The sequence below is a fragment of the Chiloscyllium punctatum genome, chromosome 11 (genome assembly GCF_047496795.1).
Source record: "Chiloscyllium punctatum isolate Juve2018m chromosome 11, sChiPun1.3, whole genome shotgun sequence".
Classification (NCBI taxonomy): domain Eukaryota; kingdom Metazoa; phylum Chordata; class Chondrichthyes; order Orectolobiformes; family Hemiscylliidae; genus Chiloscyllium; species Chiloscyllium punctatum.
The window spans coordinates 25,940,422-25,955,174 of record NC_092749.1 but is presented as its reverse complement, the minus strand read 5'-3'; the positions used below and the strand labels follow the sequence as shown (position 1 = coordinate 25,955,174).

Here is a 14,753-nt window from a genome sequence, read left to right as displayed (position 1 = left end):
CACCATTCTGATTTCTCGCTGCTGCCACAGAAACATCTGTCTATACCTCGGATTAGAGAATCCCCTAACACAATTGATCTCTTGGAACCCGACATACCCCTTGTTGCATTAAAGCCAGTCTCAATACCAGAAACTTGGCTGTTCATGTACGTTCCCCTGAGAACCCATCACCCCCTACATTTTCTAAAACAGCATACCTGTTTGAAATGAGTATATCCACATGACTCCCGCACTGGCTGCCTACCTCTCCTACCTTTCCTGGAGTTAACCCATCTTTGTGACTGTATCTGAGACTTTCCTTCCTTCCTGTTGCTGTTGCAAGTTCCTCATCGTTTTTAACTGTCTCTTTAAAACTAAAACTAAATACAGTGTCACACCCCCACTTCCTTGTGCTTGCAGTTCTTGGTGAAGTGTTGATTGCAAATGAAGTTAGTGTCAAAAGTTATACAAAAGTGAGAAGTTATACTTTAAATTGAGAAATTCAAAACTATATTCTAAGCCCTCTGATTCAAATTATTATTTTATTTGTTTGCATACGGGTTTTTGATTTTATATTTGGTTTGAAGTTCTTTGTAATTTTGGAACAAAAACTGGGTCCATTTACCTCAAACCCCCAAATTTATTTTTTCCACTAATAGCCATAAGCCTAAACTTAAGTCTGTGCTGCTTGAATTGTTGGCTTCATGGATTAGTATGAACATGATTAATATGTTTCCTTTCTTATCAGCCTATTTTCCTTATTCTTCACTATACCCCACCTCCACTTCACTTCTCTTGCAGTAGAATTAGTTAGCTTAATGTTTTGAGGCATGCCAGTTAATGACTGTCTAGACTGTTCGATGCTGTTGCTATTGAGCTAGAGGCTAGTCCTCCCTCTCAGATTCTGTCAATTGGGCAAGAATTAAAGTTTCACCTTAAAAATCATTCTTAGCCATTGCCCAACTCTACCGCCAACTCTAAAAACTCTAAACACTTGTTGAGAAAGACCATACCCATGTGGCTCATTGTGTTTAGATAACATCCATTGAATGTTTTCAGGATAGTTTCTCAGACCAGCATATTACAGCTTCAGCTCGAGAGCAGGCTATATACTAGATTGTGTTTTGACCAGTGAAATTAGATTAATTACTGACCTCGCATTGAAAGAACAACTGGGTAGCAATGACCATAATACGATTGAATTTTACATGCAATTTATGGGAGAAAAGAATGGGTTCAAAATTACGTTTTAATTTAACCAAGGGCAATTATGAGGGCTTGAAAACAACTAACAAAAGTGAACTGGCTATTTGGATTAAGGAAGACATTTAGGGGGATATTCTGGAAAGCACAGAATAGGTACATTCTAAGAAATGAGAAAAAATTCAGGGGACAGAAATGCTATCTGTGGTTAAATTTTCTTTAAAAAGTCAATATCATGGCAAACTTAAAGGCATTTAATTGTGCAAAGATAAATGGCAGGTTAGAAGATTGGACCAAGTATAAGAAACAGTAATGAACTATTACAAGAGTAATAAGAGAAAATTGAAAGAAAGTTAGATAAAAATGTTAAAAAAACTCTTCAGATGTTTGAAAAAGGTAACAGTTAACACAGTAAGTGCTGGTCATATAGAAACTGAGTCTGGGAGATCAGTAATGGAGGATAGGAAAATGGCAATCAAATTGATCAGATATTTTGTGTCGGCCTTTACCAGAGAAGATAAGAGTTGCATTCCTGAAATAGCTGAAAATTGGGAATTGCAAGGGAGTGAGGAACACAAAATTACAATTACTTGGGAGTTGTACTAAGTAAATTGGAGCTGCGGGTTGACAAGTCCTTTCATCCTATCGTTTTAGAAGAAGTAGCCAGTGAGATAGTTGACGTAATGGTTTTTAATTTGTAAAAACTCATTAGATTCAGGCAAGTTTCCTTTAGATTGGAAAATAACAAATGTGTTTCTTTTGTTCAAAAAAGAATGAAGGTAGAAAGCAGAAAACTACAGACCAGTTAGCTTTGCATCTGTCAAAGGGAAAATGTTAGAAATTATAATTAAAAATGTTATAACAGGGCATTTGGATAAGTTAAAGGTAATAAGGCAGAGGCAACTTGGTTCTGTCAAAGGGGAATCATGTTTAATTAATTTGTTGGAGCTCTTTGAACAAGTAACTTTTGTAGATAAAGGGAAGTCAATGCATATATTCTAATTACATTTTCAGAAACCATTTGATAAGGTACCACATCAGAGGTTATTGGGAAATTAGAAGTTCATGGTGTTGGGGGTAACATGGATGGAAGATTAGTTGGCTAACAAGAATGTGAGAGTAGGAATAAAGGGGTCTCTTTCAGCTGGTAAAGTGTCATGGATGGTGTGCCTTAAGGGGTTCGTACTGGGGCCTAAGCTGCTCCTAATTTATATAAATGATTTGGATGAAGTGACTAAAAGGTATGGTAGTTAAATTTGTAAAGATAGGTAGAGAAATGAGTTGGGAAGAGGGCGTAAAGAGCCTATAAGGGTATATCAGTAGGTTTAGTGAGTGGGCAAAGATCTGGCACATGGAGTACAGGGTGAGAAAGTGATAAGTTTCCATTTGACAGAAAAAATAAACAGCTATATTGTCTAAATGGTGAGAGATTTCAGAGCAGGGAGATCTGGGTGCCTTAGTGCATGGGTTGCAGAAGATTAATATACAGGTAGAGCAAGTAATCAGGAAAGCTAATAGAAGGTTGTGTTATTGCAAGGGGAATTGAATTCAAGAGGAGGGAGATTATGTTTCAGTTATGCAGGGCATTAGCAAGACCACAACTGGATTGATGTGTACAGTACAGGTCACTGTACTTATGGAAGGATGATAATGCATTGGAAACAGTCAGAGAAGGCTTTATACCTGGGTTGCTTTCTGAGGAAAAACTAGACAGGCTGTACCCTCTGAATTTTGAGTTAGAAGTGATTTAATTGAAACATATTTTAAGCAAATGGAGGCTAATTTGTAGGAATTACGAAGAGTAGGAGGTGATTTGCTAGGTAATCCTGAGGTTCTTGACCTGATCGGAGTGGAATGGAAATAATCTAGGACGACAGGTCAAAGTTTAAAAATAAGGTTTGCCTATTTAAGACCGACGAGGAAACATTTTTTTTCTGAGGTTTGAGAGTCTTTGGAGCGCTCTTCCTCAAAAGGCAGTTGATGCAGAATCATTAAACAGTTTTAAAGCAGAGGTAGAGATTATTGATTACCAAGGGAATGAAAAATCAAGGATACGCAGGAATAAAATTTCAGGTTAAAATCAAATCAGTCATGATTTTATTGAATGGCAGAGCAGCCTCGAAGAGCCCAGTGGCTTATTCTTCTTCTTTGTTCTTAATTGATTTTTCTCTCTTCGCCCATGTGAATTCTTTCCTGCATTGTTTTCTTGTGTTTCGCACAGACTATGCCATTTCAGGGCACAATTTATAAATTATCAGGGAATTTCTGTCATACGGGATGGGTCTGAACTTGTATAATTTTTCCACTTGAACACAGGTGACACACTTACAGATGAAGTTACAAGAGCTCTATATAAAGCTAGCTTTCTAATGCATAGTTTGATATGTATTGACTTTAGATTCTGGTCATGATATGATTAACCAGGTTTCTTCATTAGCCCTTGATGTGCAACCCCATCCATAATTGTAAGCCTTGACCGAAAGCTTTCTTTGGTTGTCAGCCGCTCTTTAATCCTATTCCATTTTTGTGCAGACATGTTCCTTCATTTCCTGACTAATTTCCTACTCCATTGTGCAATATATTTGCATTTTTCCACAAGAAAATCTATCTAATGTTGCTTTAGCTATGAATTCTAAAAGTTCAGATCCCATTTAATTGTCTTTTGCTTTTGAGCTGGATGTGTAACCTAGTGGCGTCAGCACACTTGCTCCCTGTGGATAGTGTTCTTCTAGTTTAAGTAGCTACAGAATTGTGTGTTGTCGAAAAAAACTGAAGAAATTTTGAGACATTCTTCAAAACAAGGTTTTATCCATTATTTTGCCATGTACTAGCTGCTGTTGCACTTACTTTAAATCCTTCTAGCTAATTTCCAATTCATTTGATCAGTCTTAATCAGTATTCTTAGAATTATGCAGGATATTATCAAAGATTCTTCTCCTTTATCTCAAATAAGATTGTCCATGTTCATGAAGCCTCTTTTACAAGGAATTGCATTTGACATATGTGAGTGATCTATATTGTCTGTTTCTTATTGCCCCAGATCACTGGAAAACTGCAGCTGTTGATATTGTGTGATGGTGACAAATCACATTGCCCTCAGGCAGTTGTCCAGTATTGTGCCATGGCTTGTCTCTCATTGCCTTTTCTGGTTTCCACTTTGTTCTGGTATAGTTCGAGAAAGTAAAATATTTCTGTATATTGTTGCTTGGAATTTCCAATTTTACTTTAAAAGATCAGAAATTCCCACCTCTCATCATGGAGCATGCATTGACCATTCAGTACATAAGGTAGGGATGGAACTGAAAGGAACGGCATTGGACAAACTCTGAGCGGCTGGATCTATTAACAGTGCTGAAGACGTATGTGAAGTGACAGCATGTACCTCAAGGAAAGAAGGAAGAGTATAAATCTGACCTGTTTATGGGATGGTGGGACAATGACCAAGTGCCTCCGTGATCTGACAAGGAAGGGAAGTTAATAAACAATTTAATTGTCAGATTTATCTTAAGAGTTCACCATTAAGTTTTCACAACAGCTTGCAACTTTTCTGTAGAAAATAGAGCAAACTTTTCAATAACTTCTGCATCAGTCTTTGTCCTTAATTTTACAATTTGCTCCATCTATGAATGTTGAAATATTTTGTTGCAGATTTCTCTTGTTTTCAGACTTGTATTTGGAAACATTTTTAAGTTTTTTAAAATATGTTTCACCGTGGAGAAACAGGGAGGTGGTGATTTGAGAAGGAGATAGGTATTTGTTGGAGGATAGAGCACAAGCAAGTCGAAATAGTTTTCCGTGCTTTCAGATGATCCAGCAATACTTGCAATGTTTGATACCAACCAGGACAAAGCAGGCCACTTGGTTGGCACCCAGCCATCACTTGGTATTCACTCCCTTTACCACTTATGCACAGTGGCAGCACTGTGTAGCATCTACAAGATGCACTACAGATACTCACCCAGACTCTTTCAAATCCAAGACCTTTGCCACCAAAAGGGAAAATGGCAACAGATGGATGAGAATACCAACCTCTGCATGTTCCCCTTCACGCATCACACCATCCTATCTTGGAACTGTATTGCCTCTCTTTACTTCTGCTGGTTCAAACTCTGAGGCTTCCAAACAGCATTATGGATGTTCCTACAGATCGAGGACTGCTTGAGTTCAAGCAGGCAGCTGATATCTCCTTTACAAGGGCAATTAGAGATGGGCAATAAATGTTGGCCTAGCCAGCAATGCCCCCATCCAGCGTAAATAAATTAAACAGAAATCCATTTGCTCCAGTACATTGTTGAAAATAAATTTCATTGGGATTTGGTAGCTCATCATGAGTCCTTTAGTTTATTGTTATTTGATACCCAAGGCATGTATACAATTTAAAGTACCAAACGAATGAATTAATAGATTTATTTGTCAAGAAGAGTTCCAATGAAGCATCTCTTGTTTGAGAATTCTCCTTGTGAAAAATCAGTGACTTGGGATTTCATTAAGTGTAAAAATCTAAGAAATTCTTTCACGCTTAGTAATGGGCAGTTTGCAGTGCCATCCATTTCTGCCTAGACTGAAACTGCCCAAAGTAATAATCTCTTAAGATTCTTGTAACTGCATTTTCAAATTTCTGTTCACAGTGGTTAAGTCCAAAAGGAGCTGAGACGTTTTTGTAACCACCCAAAGAACTCAGTCCTTTTGATCAATGTGCAAGTGGCTGGAATTGATTCCTGTTGTTTTGAAAATATCAATTGTGAATTTATTTCAGTATCAGTTGTGTCATGCTACTATTGGAAAAACATCTTTTTCACTTAGAGGGAGTTACACATTAGAATATGATGGTACATTCGGATTTGATCTTGATTCATTGAGAGAATGGTGGAGTGGTCCTTTTTTGTGGCTCATTAAGAAAGATCAGTTTGGATAATCTGTTTAAAAAGCAACATTGTTGTATGAAGTATGTGTTGCTAATGTATAGTGGATAAGAGCATCCCTTTGCCTGGATGTTAAATTGCAATTGGAGATATACAAGTTAAGTACCATTTAACAACCTCTGTACTTGTTTTATGCTTATAATGAAATGGAATGGAGCTTGAGTTCTTAACCTGAGCCTAGAGAGTAAAACTGAGGCCTCTTCTGGCATGCTGTGTCCAGTTCTGGTTGCCAAGTTAAAGGAAAGATATTATGAAACTGGAGAGGGTTCAGAAGAGATTTACCAGGATGTTGCCGGTGTGGAAGGTTTGAGTTATGAAGATAGGCTGAGACTTCTTCTTACACAAGCGTACGAGGTTGAGAGGCATCCTTATACAAGTTTATAAAATAATGAGGGGTATAGATAGGGTTAATGGGAGTTGTCTTTCCCCTAGGATTGGGGATTTCAAGACGAGGGGACACATTTTTAAGCTGAGGAGAGAGGGACGTTTTAAAAAAAATTTTTTACACAGGGTGGTTCTCGTGTAGAAGGAACTTCCAGAGGAAGTGGTGGACATGAGTACAGTTACAATGTTTAAAAGACATTTGGATAAGTGCATGAAAAGGAAAGGTTTGGAAGAAATATGGGCCAGGAGCAGGCAAATGGGTCGAGTTTAGTTTGGGATTATGGTTGGCATGGACTAGTTGGACTGAAGGATCTGTTTCCATGCTGTATGACTCTGATTTGAGTAATCTAGTTTTCTTGGTTATATTTTATAATTAATTATGTTAAGCAAAACAGTCAGTTGGTTTGAATAAAAATAATTGCCTACTATTGGAAGGGTTATATTTGGCATGCATTTTATGAAAATTAATGATTGTCATCAAGTACATTATGATCATAATCTTTATAGAATAGGGATTGATAACAAAATTAATTGGGATCAAGGTTAATCCTTGATAGCAGAATTGCAGTTTATACTTGTGCATGTGTTCAGATTGGTTGAGGAATAGCTATGAATGTTTCCATTAAAAGTTCTTTGCAGGTCAAACTAATTTGACCCTCAATTGGGAATTGGAACTGAGGAATGTGCTATGATAAAATTATTTTTTTCTAAACTAAAAGGTGGAGAACTTCATTTCCTCCAGATTGGAGGAACTGGTGAAGATGCAGATGAAACAGATATATTTGTGGACGGCAACCTTCCTAAAGGAGTAGATCAGTTGTCTGAAGGAAGCAGACACACATCTAACCCATCCAGTCCTGGAATTACAGGTAAGCATGGGTAAGCAAGGTGGTGCTGGAAGCAATTGAATATTTACTATTGGACTTTTGGAAAGCATTTTGAGTTGATTGGCAGAAGTTTGTTTTCACTGAGGACTGAATTCATTTAAAATGTTCTAAGTATTTACTCAATAATTTGTATTCTACAATTTTGGGAAAGGGCTGTAAGCATCATTCTATGCTTTGCCTGTCCATGCTCATTTAGTTTATTTTTTGTGATACTCACATCCTTGTACAGTAAACAAACTTCCTAAATATGCAGTTTTTTTGAATAAACAAGTGGAGTCAGAATAAGACTCTTGTTTGTACTGACGTTTCAGATTGGTGTATCAGAACCTTCACTTTTTTGCTATATTTTCACAAAAGTGAAAATGTTGTAAAAGTCACCAAACTGCACATCTATAAATTGCCTTCAGCAACAAAAGATCATTATTTGAGGATACTTTTTGAGTTTTCGTTCAACTATAAATTTATTTTGAACATGAGATAATTTAAATCTATAATCATGTGCTCTTGAGACTTTCATAAGTCAAACTTAATTAGATTTTACTCAAAGATTCATTGGTTTAATTTTAAAAAGTGAACATTTTCCAGTTGTATATAATTACTAATTGGAAATCCCTGAATATTGAGGCAAATTTACAGTATACCAAAATGAAAGTATTTGTCTTGAGATTATAAATTGAGTTTTAATTTCATTCCTTGGAGCCAGTTGTACTGTTATGAGGATATATTAAAACCAGGATGTGACATTCAGTCAGTAGGATTCAGCATGCCTGTGACATTTTTTGGGGATGGGGGGGGGGGGGAGGTTGGTGGAAGCGGAGAAGCGTCTATTTTTCTTGAAAATTGGCTGGACAAGTATGATTTTCTTTCGTGGTGCTACTTGCGGATAGTCCAAAATAATTCTGAGCAAAAGTGATATTTAGACTCTCATGGCCAGCATTCAGGAGAGATGGTGATGCCATTGGACATGTAATCCAGAAATCCAGTATTTTTAGTTAACTTCAAATATGTAGTGACAATGCAGAAGGTGCGACTTGAACTTGAGCCTTCTGGCTCAAGGGTACAGGCATCACCCCTGCACCACCAGAGTCCAAAAAGAAGCAGGGTTGACATCTCATCAAAAAGTTCTGCCTCTGTAAGTGGGCTAACCCTCTTTTCTGGAGCAGCATCGTAGATATACTGTTCAAGATGCTGGTATGGGACTTGAAACCACAACCTTCTGTTTCAGAGGAAAGAGCACTGCCTCTAACTAAGCCACAGCTGATGTCATGAAACAACCGCAGAAATTGAACTTGCAATCTTCTGGTAACATCATGAACCTTACCAAAGGCAGGTGCCTTATCCATTCTGCCATAGTACTGTCAGATGCCCACATTTACGCTGTGGGTACTTGGGTTTAAATCCCATCACTGTTGTAGGATGTAAATTCAGTTCATCAGTGATGGTGCCACAGAGCTATTGCACACTGCTTTACTGATCTGGTTCACTGCTCTCTTGTTTAGGGAAGGAAATTTGCAATCCTTACCTGGTTTGGCTTACATGTAACTCCAACCCACTGCAATGAGGTTGACTCTCTTAACTGTTCGCTGCCAGTGATCTAGCAAGTCATACCAAACTCTGACGTCTTATCTTGACGGCAGTTAGGGATGGATGGCAGGTAACAACATCTGCATCTGATGAAGTAAAAAGTCTCTCTCTATGGGAGGCTAGGATCGAAAAGGAGTTGCTGCTAAATTTATTTGACCTAATCATTCTTGATTACAGGGGTTGATTTATTGGTGGACCAGCCTTTCACTGCTGACGTATTGACATCACTGGTGGAGCTCACTCGATTTGAGACTTTGACTCCACGATTTTCAGCCACTGTCCCTCCCTGTTGGGTGGAGGTTCAGCAGGAGCAACAGCAGAGACGACATCCACAGCACCTGCACCAACAGCACCATGGAGATGCAGCTCAGCATACACGCACGTGGAAGCTCCAATCAGACAGGTATGGCAAGTTTGAGCAAATCTGCCTTTCCAATCTGTAAAATGAACATAAATTGACTACCACACTTGAACAATATAAATTAAGTATTATCAGTACCATTTAAATAATTTTGAATTACTGCATACCATTGTTGTCAGACAATAGCCTTGATGAAATGCAGTTTCTTCCGGTCAAAGTTTGAAGTCATTATCCTGCCCCAATCACAAGCTTTGTACCCTTTCTGCAAATTTCTCAGAGCACACCTGATTTCCCAACTTCAGTATACTAACTGAGTCACTATTCTCCACCGCAACGATGTATCTACATCTACTTGCATAATATTGCCCATCTCCACCCTATCTACACCATGTGTTATTTAAGTCCTTATCCGTATTTTTGTTATCTCCATTTTCAAGGAAACCAATGTTCTGCCCGGTGTCCTGGTCACCATCCTCCAAAATATTCTGTTTGACCAAATTTTTTACTGAAGGAATCTCACCTTTGCACCCAGGATTCTGAACTTAGTGATTGACATTGGTTTCTACTTTTCTGGAGCTTGAAATTTAAAGCCTTGAGTTTTCCATGCTCTTCTGCTTTTGTACCTTTATAACGCCGTAAAGCTATTGAAATCTCCTTTTAATGTATCTTTTTGTTGTCAAAACTACTTTTGGTCTGCCATTAGTAGCCATACAGGACCAGAGAAATCATGGGCCCAGGTGGCTTCTCCTACAAGACCCTCTTACCCACCCTTGTCTCCACTTTTATCAATAGCTTTTGTTAAGTGCTTTTTTGATGTGCTCTGGAGTTTATAGAATACTGTAACACATGATACAATCACTTAGTACAGTCACTTATGTATTTGAATTTATTAGTGTTATATTTGGGCTCACACAAACAGAATTAGAAGAATTCATCAAAATACTCAATTATCAACCCTCTTCTCTTCCCCCCCCCCCCACTAAAATTAAAGCTACTATGTACAAGTTAAATATGAATTTCCTAGATGTCACAATATTTAAATTGGTACAAGACGAGGCATATGTTAGCAAAAAAGTCGTTTTCAAAATAACTGATACAAGCTTCTACATTTTTTTAAAGAAAGCAATCTCTCTCAATACACCTTTTGCAGACTGGTGAGTTCATAGTTAATGTGTTTCCATTGCATATGCGCAAAATTGAAATATTTTGATCAGGTAGTTAATACACTATTCACTGCTTGTCAGTTCATAATCCAAGATTTATATTTAACAGTTCAATAGCGTTCAGTGCATTTTTTCCATATTTTAGCTCTTGAGCTTAGGCAGTTCTGAAATTGAAACTTTCACAGATTCAACCTGTTACTTACATCTCTGAACAACCTTGCTCTGGTTGCTGCTTGGTCGAGGAACTGTACTGCCCAAGTGGACCTCCCTAAAGGCACTGACCCTGGCGCTTAGCACTGTTTGCACTCTCCTATCTTGTGTCTTGCAGTGTATATACTTGTGTACATGCTTTAGAATTCTTGCAGGAAATCCCACACTCTCCTCCAAGAAACCCACCATTTCTAAGATTTTGGCCATCTTGTAATATCCTCTCACTTCCTTTGGCAACATTTTTTTGTTTTCTTACTAAAGTACTTCGATGCAGGTACTGTTGCTGTGACAGAACTTAGGTACTTCTAACTGAGGGTTTAATTATTAATTTCTTACCATGTGGTCACAGCGCACACTGTTTCAATCTTTGAAACTGTTGAAACGGGCTGCAAAGACTCCTCATTCCATATTAACTGATTATCTTTGTGCAAATTTTCTCTTCCTATTTGATTGTTATCATTTCCCTCAAATCAGGATGTGGCTTGGATCATTGTGTTTATAGGCCAAAACCTTCAATTTAATTTTCGGCAGCCTGTGGGGCTCTTTATAGTGTATGTAGATGAATGCTATCTTCTGTGAACCTTGTTGAATTGAAAGGCCCAAGGGAGAGATTTTAAGTTTCTGCTTTACATACTAGTCTATATTGGCTAACTTCAGATTTTGAAGTATTAAAAACTGGAGCAGCAGAGATTTTTTTTAAGAACAGGAATATTCATATGGAAGGAGTTCAGAAGGCATTCAACCCATACTCAGTTGTTGAATCCCTACCTTTCCATTCTAATTGTGTACCAAAGCTAAGCAAAAGATGCGAGTTTATTTTGTATTCACTGGAGCTTATTTTCTAAACTGCCTCACCAGATTTTTTTCTGATAATTAGAGTTTTGAGATATAGGATAAAATTGCCAGTGTTTTATAATTACATAACTTAATTGATTTTGGCTTCTGGGATATCAGCATTTGGGAAATGCAATGTTCTACACAACAACTTTGTATTTTCACACACATCTGTATAACTTTTGTTTCAATAGCACCAGCTGGGAGGAACATGTCTTTGAGCTGGTTTTGCCCAAAGCTTGCATGGTCGGACATGTGGACTTCAAATTTGTCTTGAGTTCAAACATCACAAACATTCCACAGATTCAAGTCACTTTATTGAAAAACAAGGCTCCTGGTTTAGGTAAAGTCAATGGTAAGGAGTTTCTCTTCTATTTTTGTGTATATTTTAAAAATATGATTTTTACTTTATTGGAATATGTGAAATACTCTTAATTAGCAAATGAGTTACTTATGGTGGGGGGCAAGGAATCGAAAAGGCTTAAAATTTGAACTTGCATTATTTCTTTATTGCTTCTAATAGTAACTTACAAGTTGATGTGTTATTGGGATGATAATATGGTAGCAGCAAGTATTTGAAGTACATTAACCTTTTCAGGATTAAATTCCATCTGCCACATTTCTGCTATTTGACCATCCGTTTGTGTCATCTTGTAGACCAAGGCATACAGCTTCACTATTAACTACCAGACAAATCTTTGTGTCATCCATCAACTTACTAACCTAACTCCCTGCCCAGTCATCTGTCATTTTTATAAATAGCGAATAATAGGGCACCCAGCACAGGTCATTGTCGTATGCTACCGGATAGTACTTCGAGGTACTAAAGTGGCTTTCTATCCCCACCCTTTGTCTCCTACAACTGAGCCAGTTTTAATTCCAGTTAATCAAATTGCGCTGTATTATTTGCGTATTTGCTTTTGGATGAGTCTTCTGTGTGGGACCATGTCAAAGATTTTGCTGAAATCATCACCTACTATTATTATCCTTCTGTTATTTTTACTCACCTCCTTGAATTTGCACAATTTGCTCCTCAATTTCCAGCTGACTGTCTATGATAAGCACCTAGCAATGTCGTGTGCCTTTTTTGTATTCCTAAACTCTAACCACCAAGCTTTGTACAATGCTCCTTCCATGAATCTTTCCTTCCTGAGTAATTGACTCCTAACTAATAATGCAATGCCTCATCCTTTTTTAATCCTCCTCTGTCTTGCCTGAAGATTCTATATCCTGGAATATTGAGTCCCAGTCCTGCCCGTCCCTCAATCATGTCTCTGTGATGGCGACTATATCACACTTTCATGTCTCAATCATTGCCCTTAGCACATCATTTTTACCTGTGTTACTCCTGGCATTAAAGGCCAGGCAGCTTGCCCTTACTTCATTGAAAATTGATACAGCTGTACGCCCTCTGACTTGATCGTTTTACTGTACGATGCTGTGCCCTCATTCTAACAGTTTGTGTTCTATCCCCTACTGAATTATTTTAAACTCCTCTCAGCAGCAGTAGCAATCTGTCCCACAAGGATGTTAGTCCTGCTCTGTTTAGGATGTGTACTATCCCATTTGTATAGGTCCTACCTTCCACAGAAATGGTCCCAGTGATCCAGGAATCTAAATTCCTCCTTCCTACACCAGTTGTTAAGCCACGCATTCATCTACACTATTCTTTTGTTTCTATGCTTGCTAGCACATGACACTAGGACTAATCCAGAGATATGACCTGAGATGACCTGCTTTTTAGTCTACAGCCTAGCTCCCTGAATTTTTAATGCAAGACCTCATCCGTCTTTCTTCCTATGTCATTGATACCACCATGTACCATGACCTTTGCTTTATCATCCTCCCCCTTTAGGATGCTCTGCATCTGTTCAGTGACACCAACTCTAGACAGCTAAGACACTATCCTGGAGTCCTGATGGCATCGCAGTAGTACCTATCTATTCCCTGATTATATAATCCCCTATTACTCTTGCCATTCCTCTCTTTCTCCCCATCCTACCCAGAGAGGCTGCTTGTGGTGCAAGAAGCTTAGTTCTGACTGCACTCCCTGGAGGAACCAGCCTCCAATTTGGAATATCAATTTGTGAATGGGACCCTTAACTACCTATCTGGTCATCCATTCCCTTCCTCCTTCAGGTTCCTTCATCTGTGTTGTGACCACCTCTCTAAATTGGTTGAAAAGTACTTTGGGATGTCCTAATGCTATGAAAGACTTGATATAAATGAAAGTTTTTCTTTTATTCCTTGCTTCTTCTTATAGAGTCCGCAGTGGACAAGCAGATCTTATTTCCTTTATCTCCAGCTTCTCATGTGGAGGTAGAGAGAAATGGACGATCTGGTCTTGCTGATTTAAGTGAAGACATGCAGTACCAGATGGATGTGGATGAATCTCAAGGTTAGCTAAAATGTATCATTTTAGAGGAAATCCCATAGTTTTAATTTCTATAGCATTCATTTTAATACCAAACAAAATAATTTGAAAGACCAGCTGTTTAGAGGCTTGCAACTGGTATTAACAAGCCTATATTTCATAAGTGTAACATTGAGATCAAATAGATCTTTGGGGAGAATGTGAGCTTGAATGCATGCATTTCATACCGCCTTTTTGCATGAGTTTGTCATTTTAATTTGTGTACAGTAGGAGAAGAAACGTAGAATCTGATTTGAAGTTGAATTCCTGCCACTGATCATATTGCAGATGATCAATGTGCTGATAATGTATAGTTTGTTTTGAAGTTCCTAAAGGAGCCATGCTGCTCATTATTAAAGAACATGGGCTCGTTTGAATTTCAATGTTAGTTTCAGTTATGAGTAAATGGTAGCAAACCATATAAATGACTGCTGTGAAATGTCATCAAGTACATGTTGATGTTTACTGAGGGTTTAACAACACAGCGTAGTTTTAGAATCATGTGCATATTCCACCCAGACAGTCGCCTGAGACTAGAATTGAACGCAGCAGTGCTAACCACTGAGCCATCGTGCTGCCCATTTGGTAATTTTATATTTCCATAAGGAGTTGTACTTCATTGATAAAAATGCAGTTCAATTTCAGAAAATGTCTTGCAGTGAAACATGGTTTTCTTATTGATTTAAAGTACCTAAATATTTGAGAATACTTGAATAAATTCTTATGCAGGCACAAGAATGTGATTAAATAATTTTGTTCTCGAGAATAAATCATAACCCTCTTTATTCCTCTTCTTTCCACGTCCAAAGCATG

General features: G+C 38.0%; 1 protein-coding gene across 5 annotated transcripts in view; it reads left to right on the top strand.

Moving 5' to 3' along the window:
• The window catches only part of birc6 (baculoviral IAP repeat containing 6), a 243,325-nt gene that overhangs the window by 52,845 nt on the left and 175,727 nt on the right, over positions 1-14,753 (top strand). For all 5 annotated transcript variants that reach the window (XM_072580512.1, XM_072580515.1, XM_072580513.1 and 2 more), the window contains exons 11-14: positions 7,208-7,357; positions 9,137-9,362; positions 11,722-11,882; positions 13,791-13,925. In XM_072580512.1, coding sequence (XP_072436613.1) covers positions 7,208-7,357; positions 9,137-9,362; positions 11,722-11,882; positions 13,791-13,925 — 672 coding nt within the window. The remainder of the gene's footprint in view (positions 1-7,207; positions 7,358-9,136; positions 9,363-11,721; positions 11,883-13,790; positions 13,926-14,753) is intronic.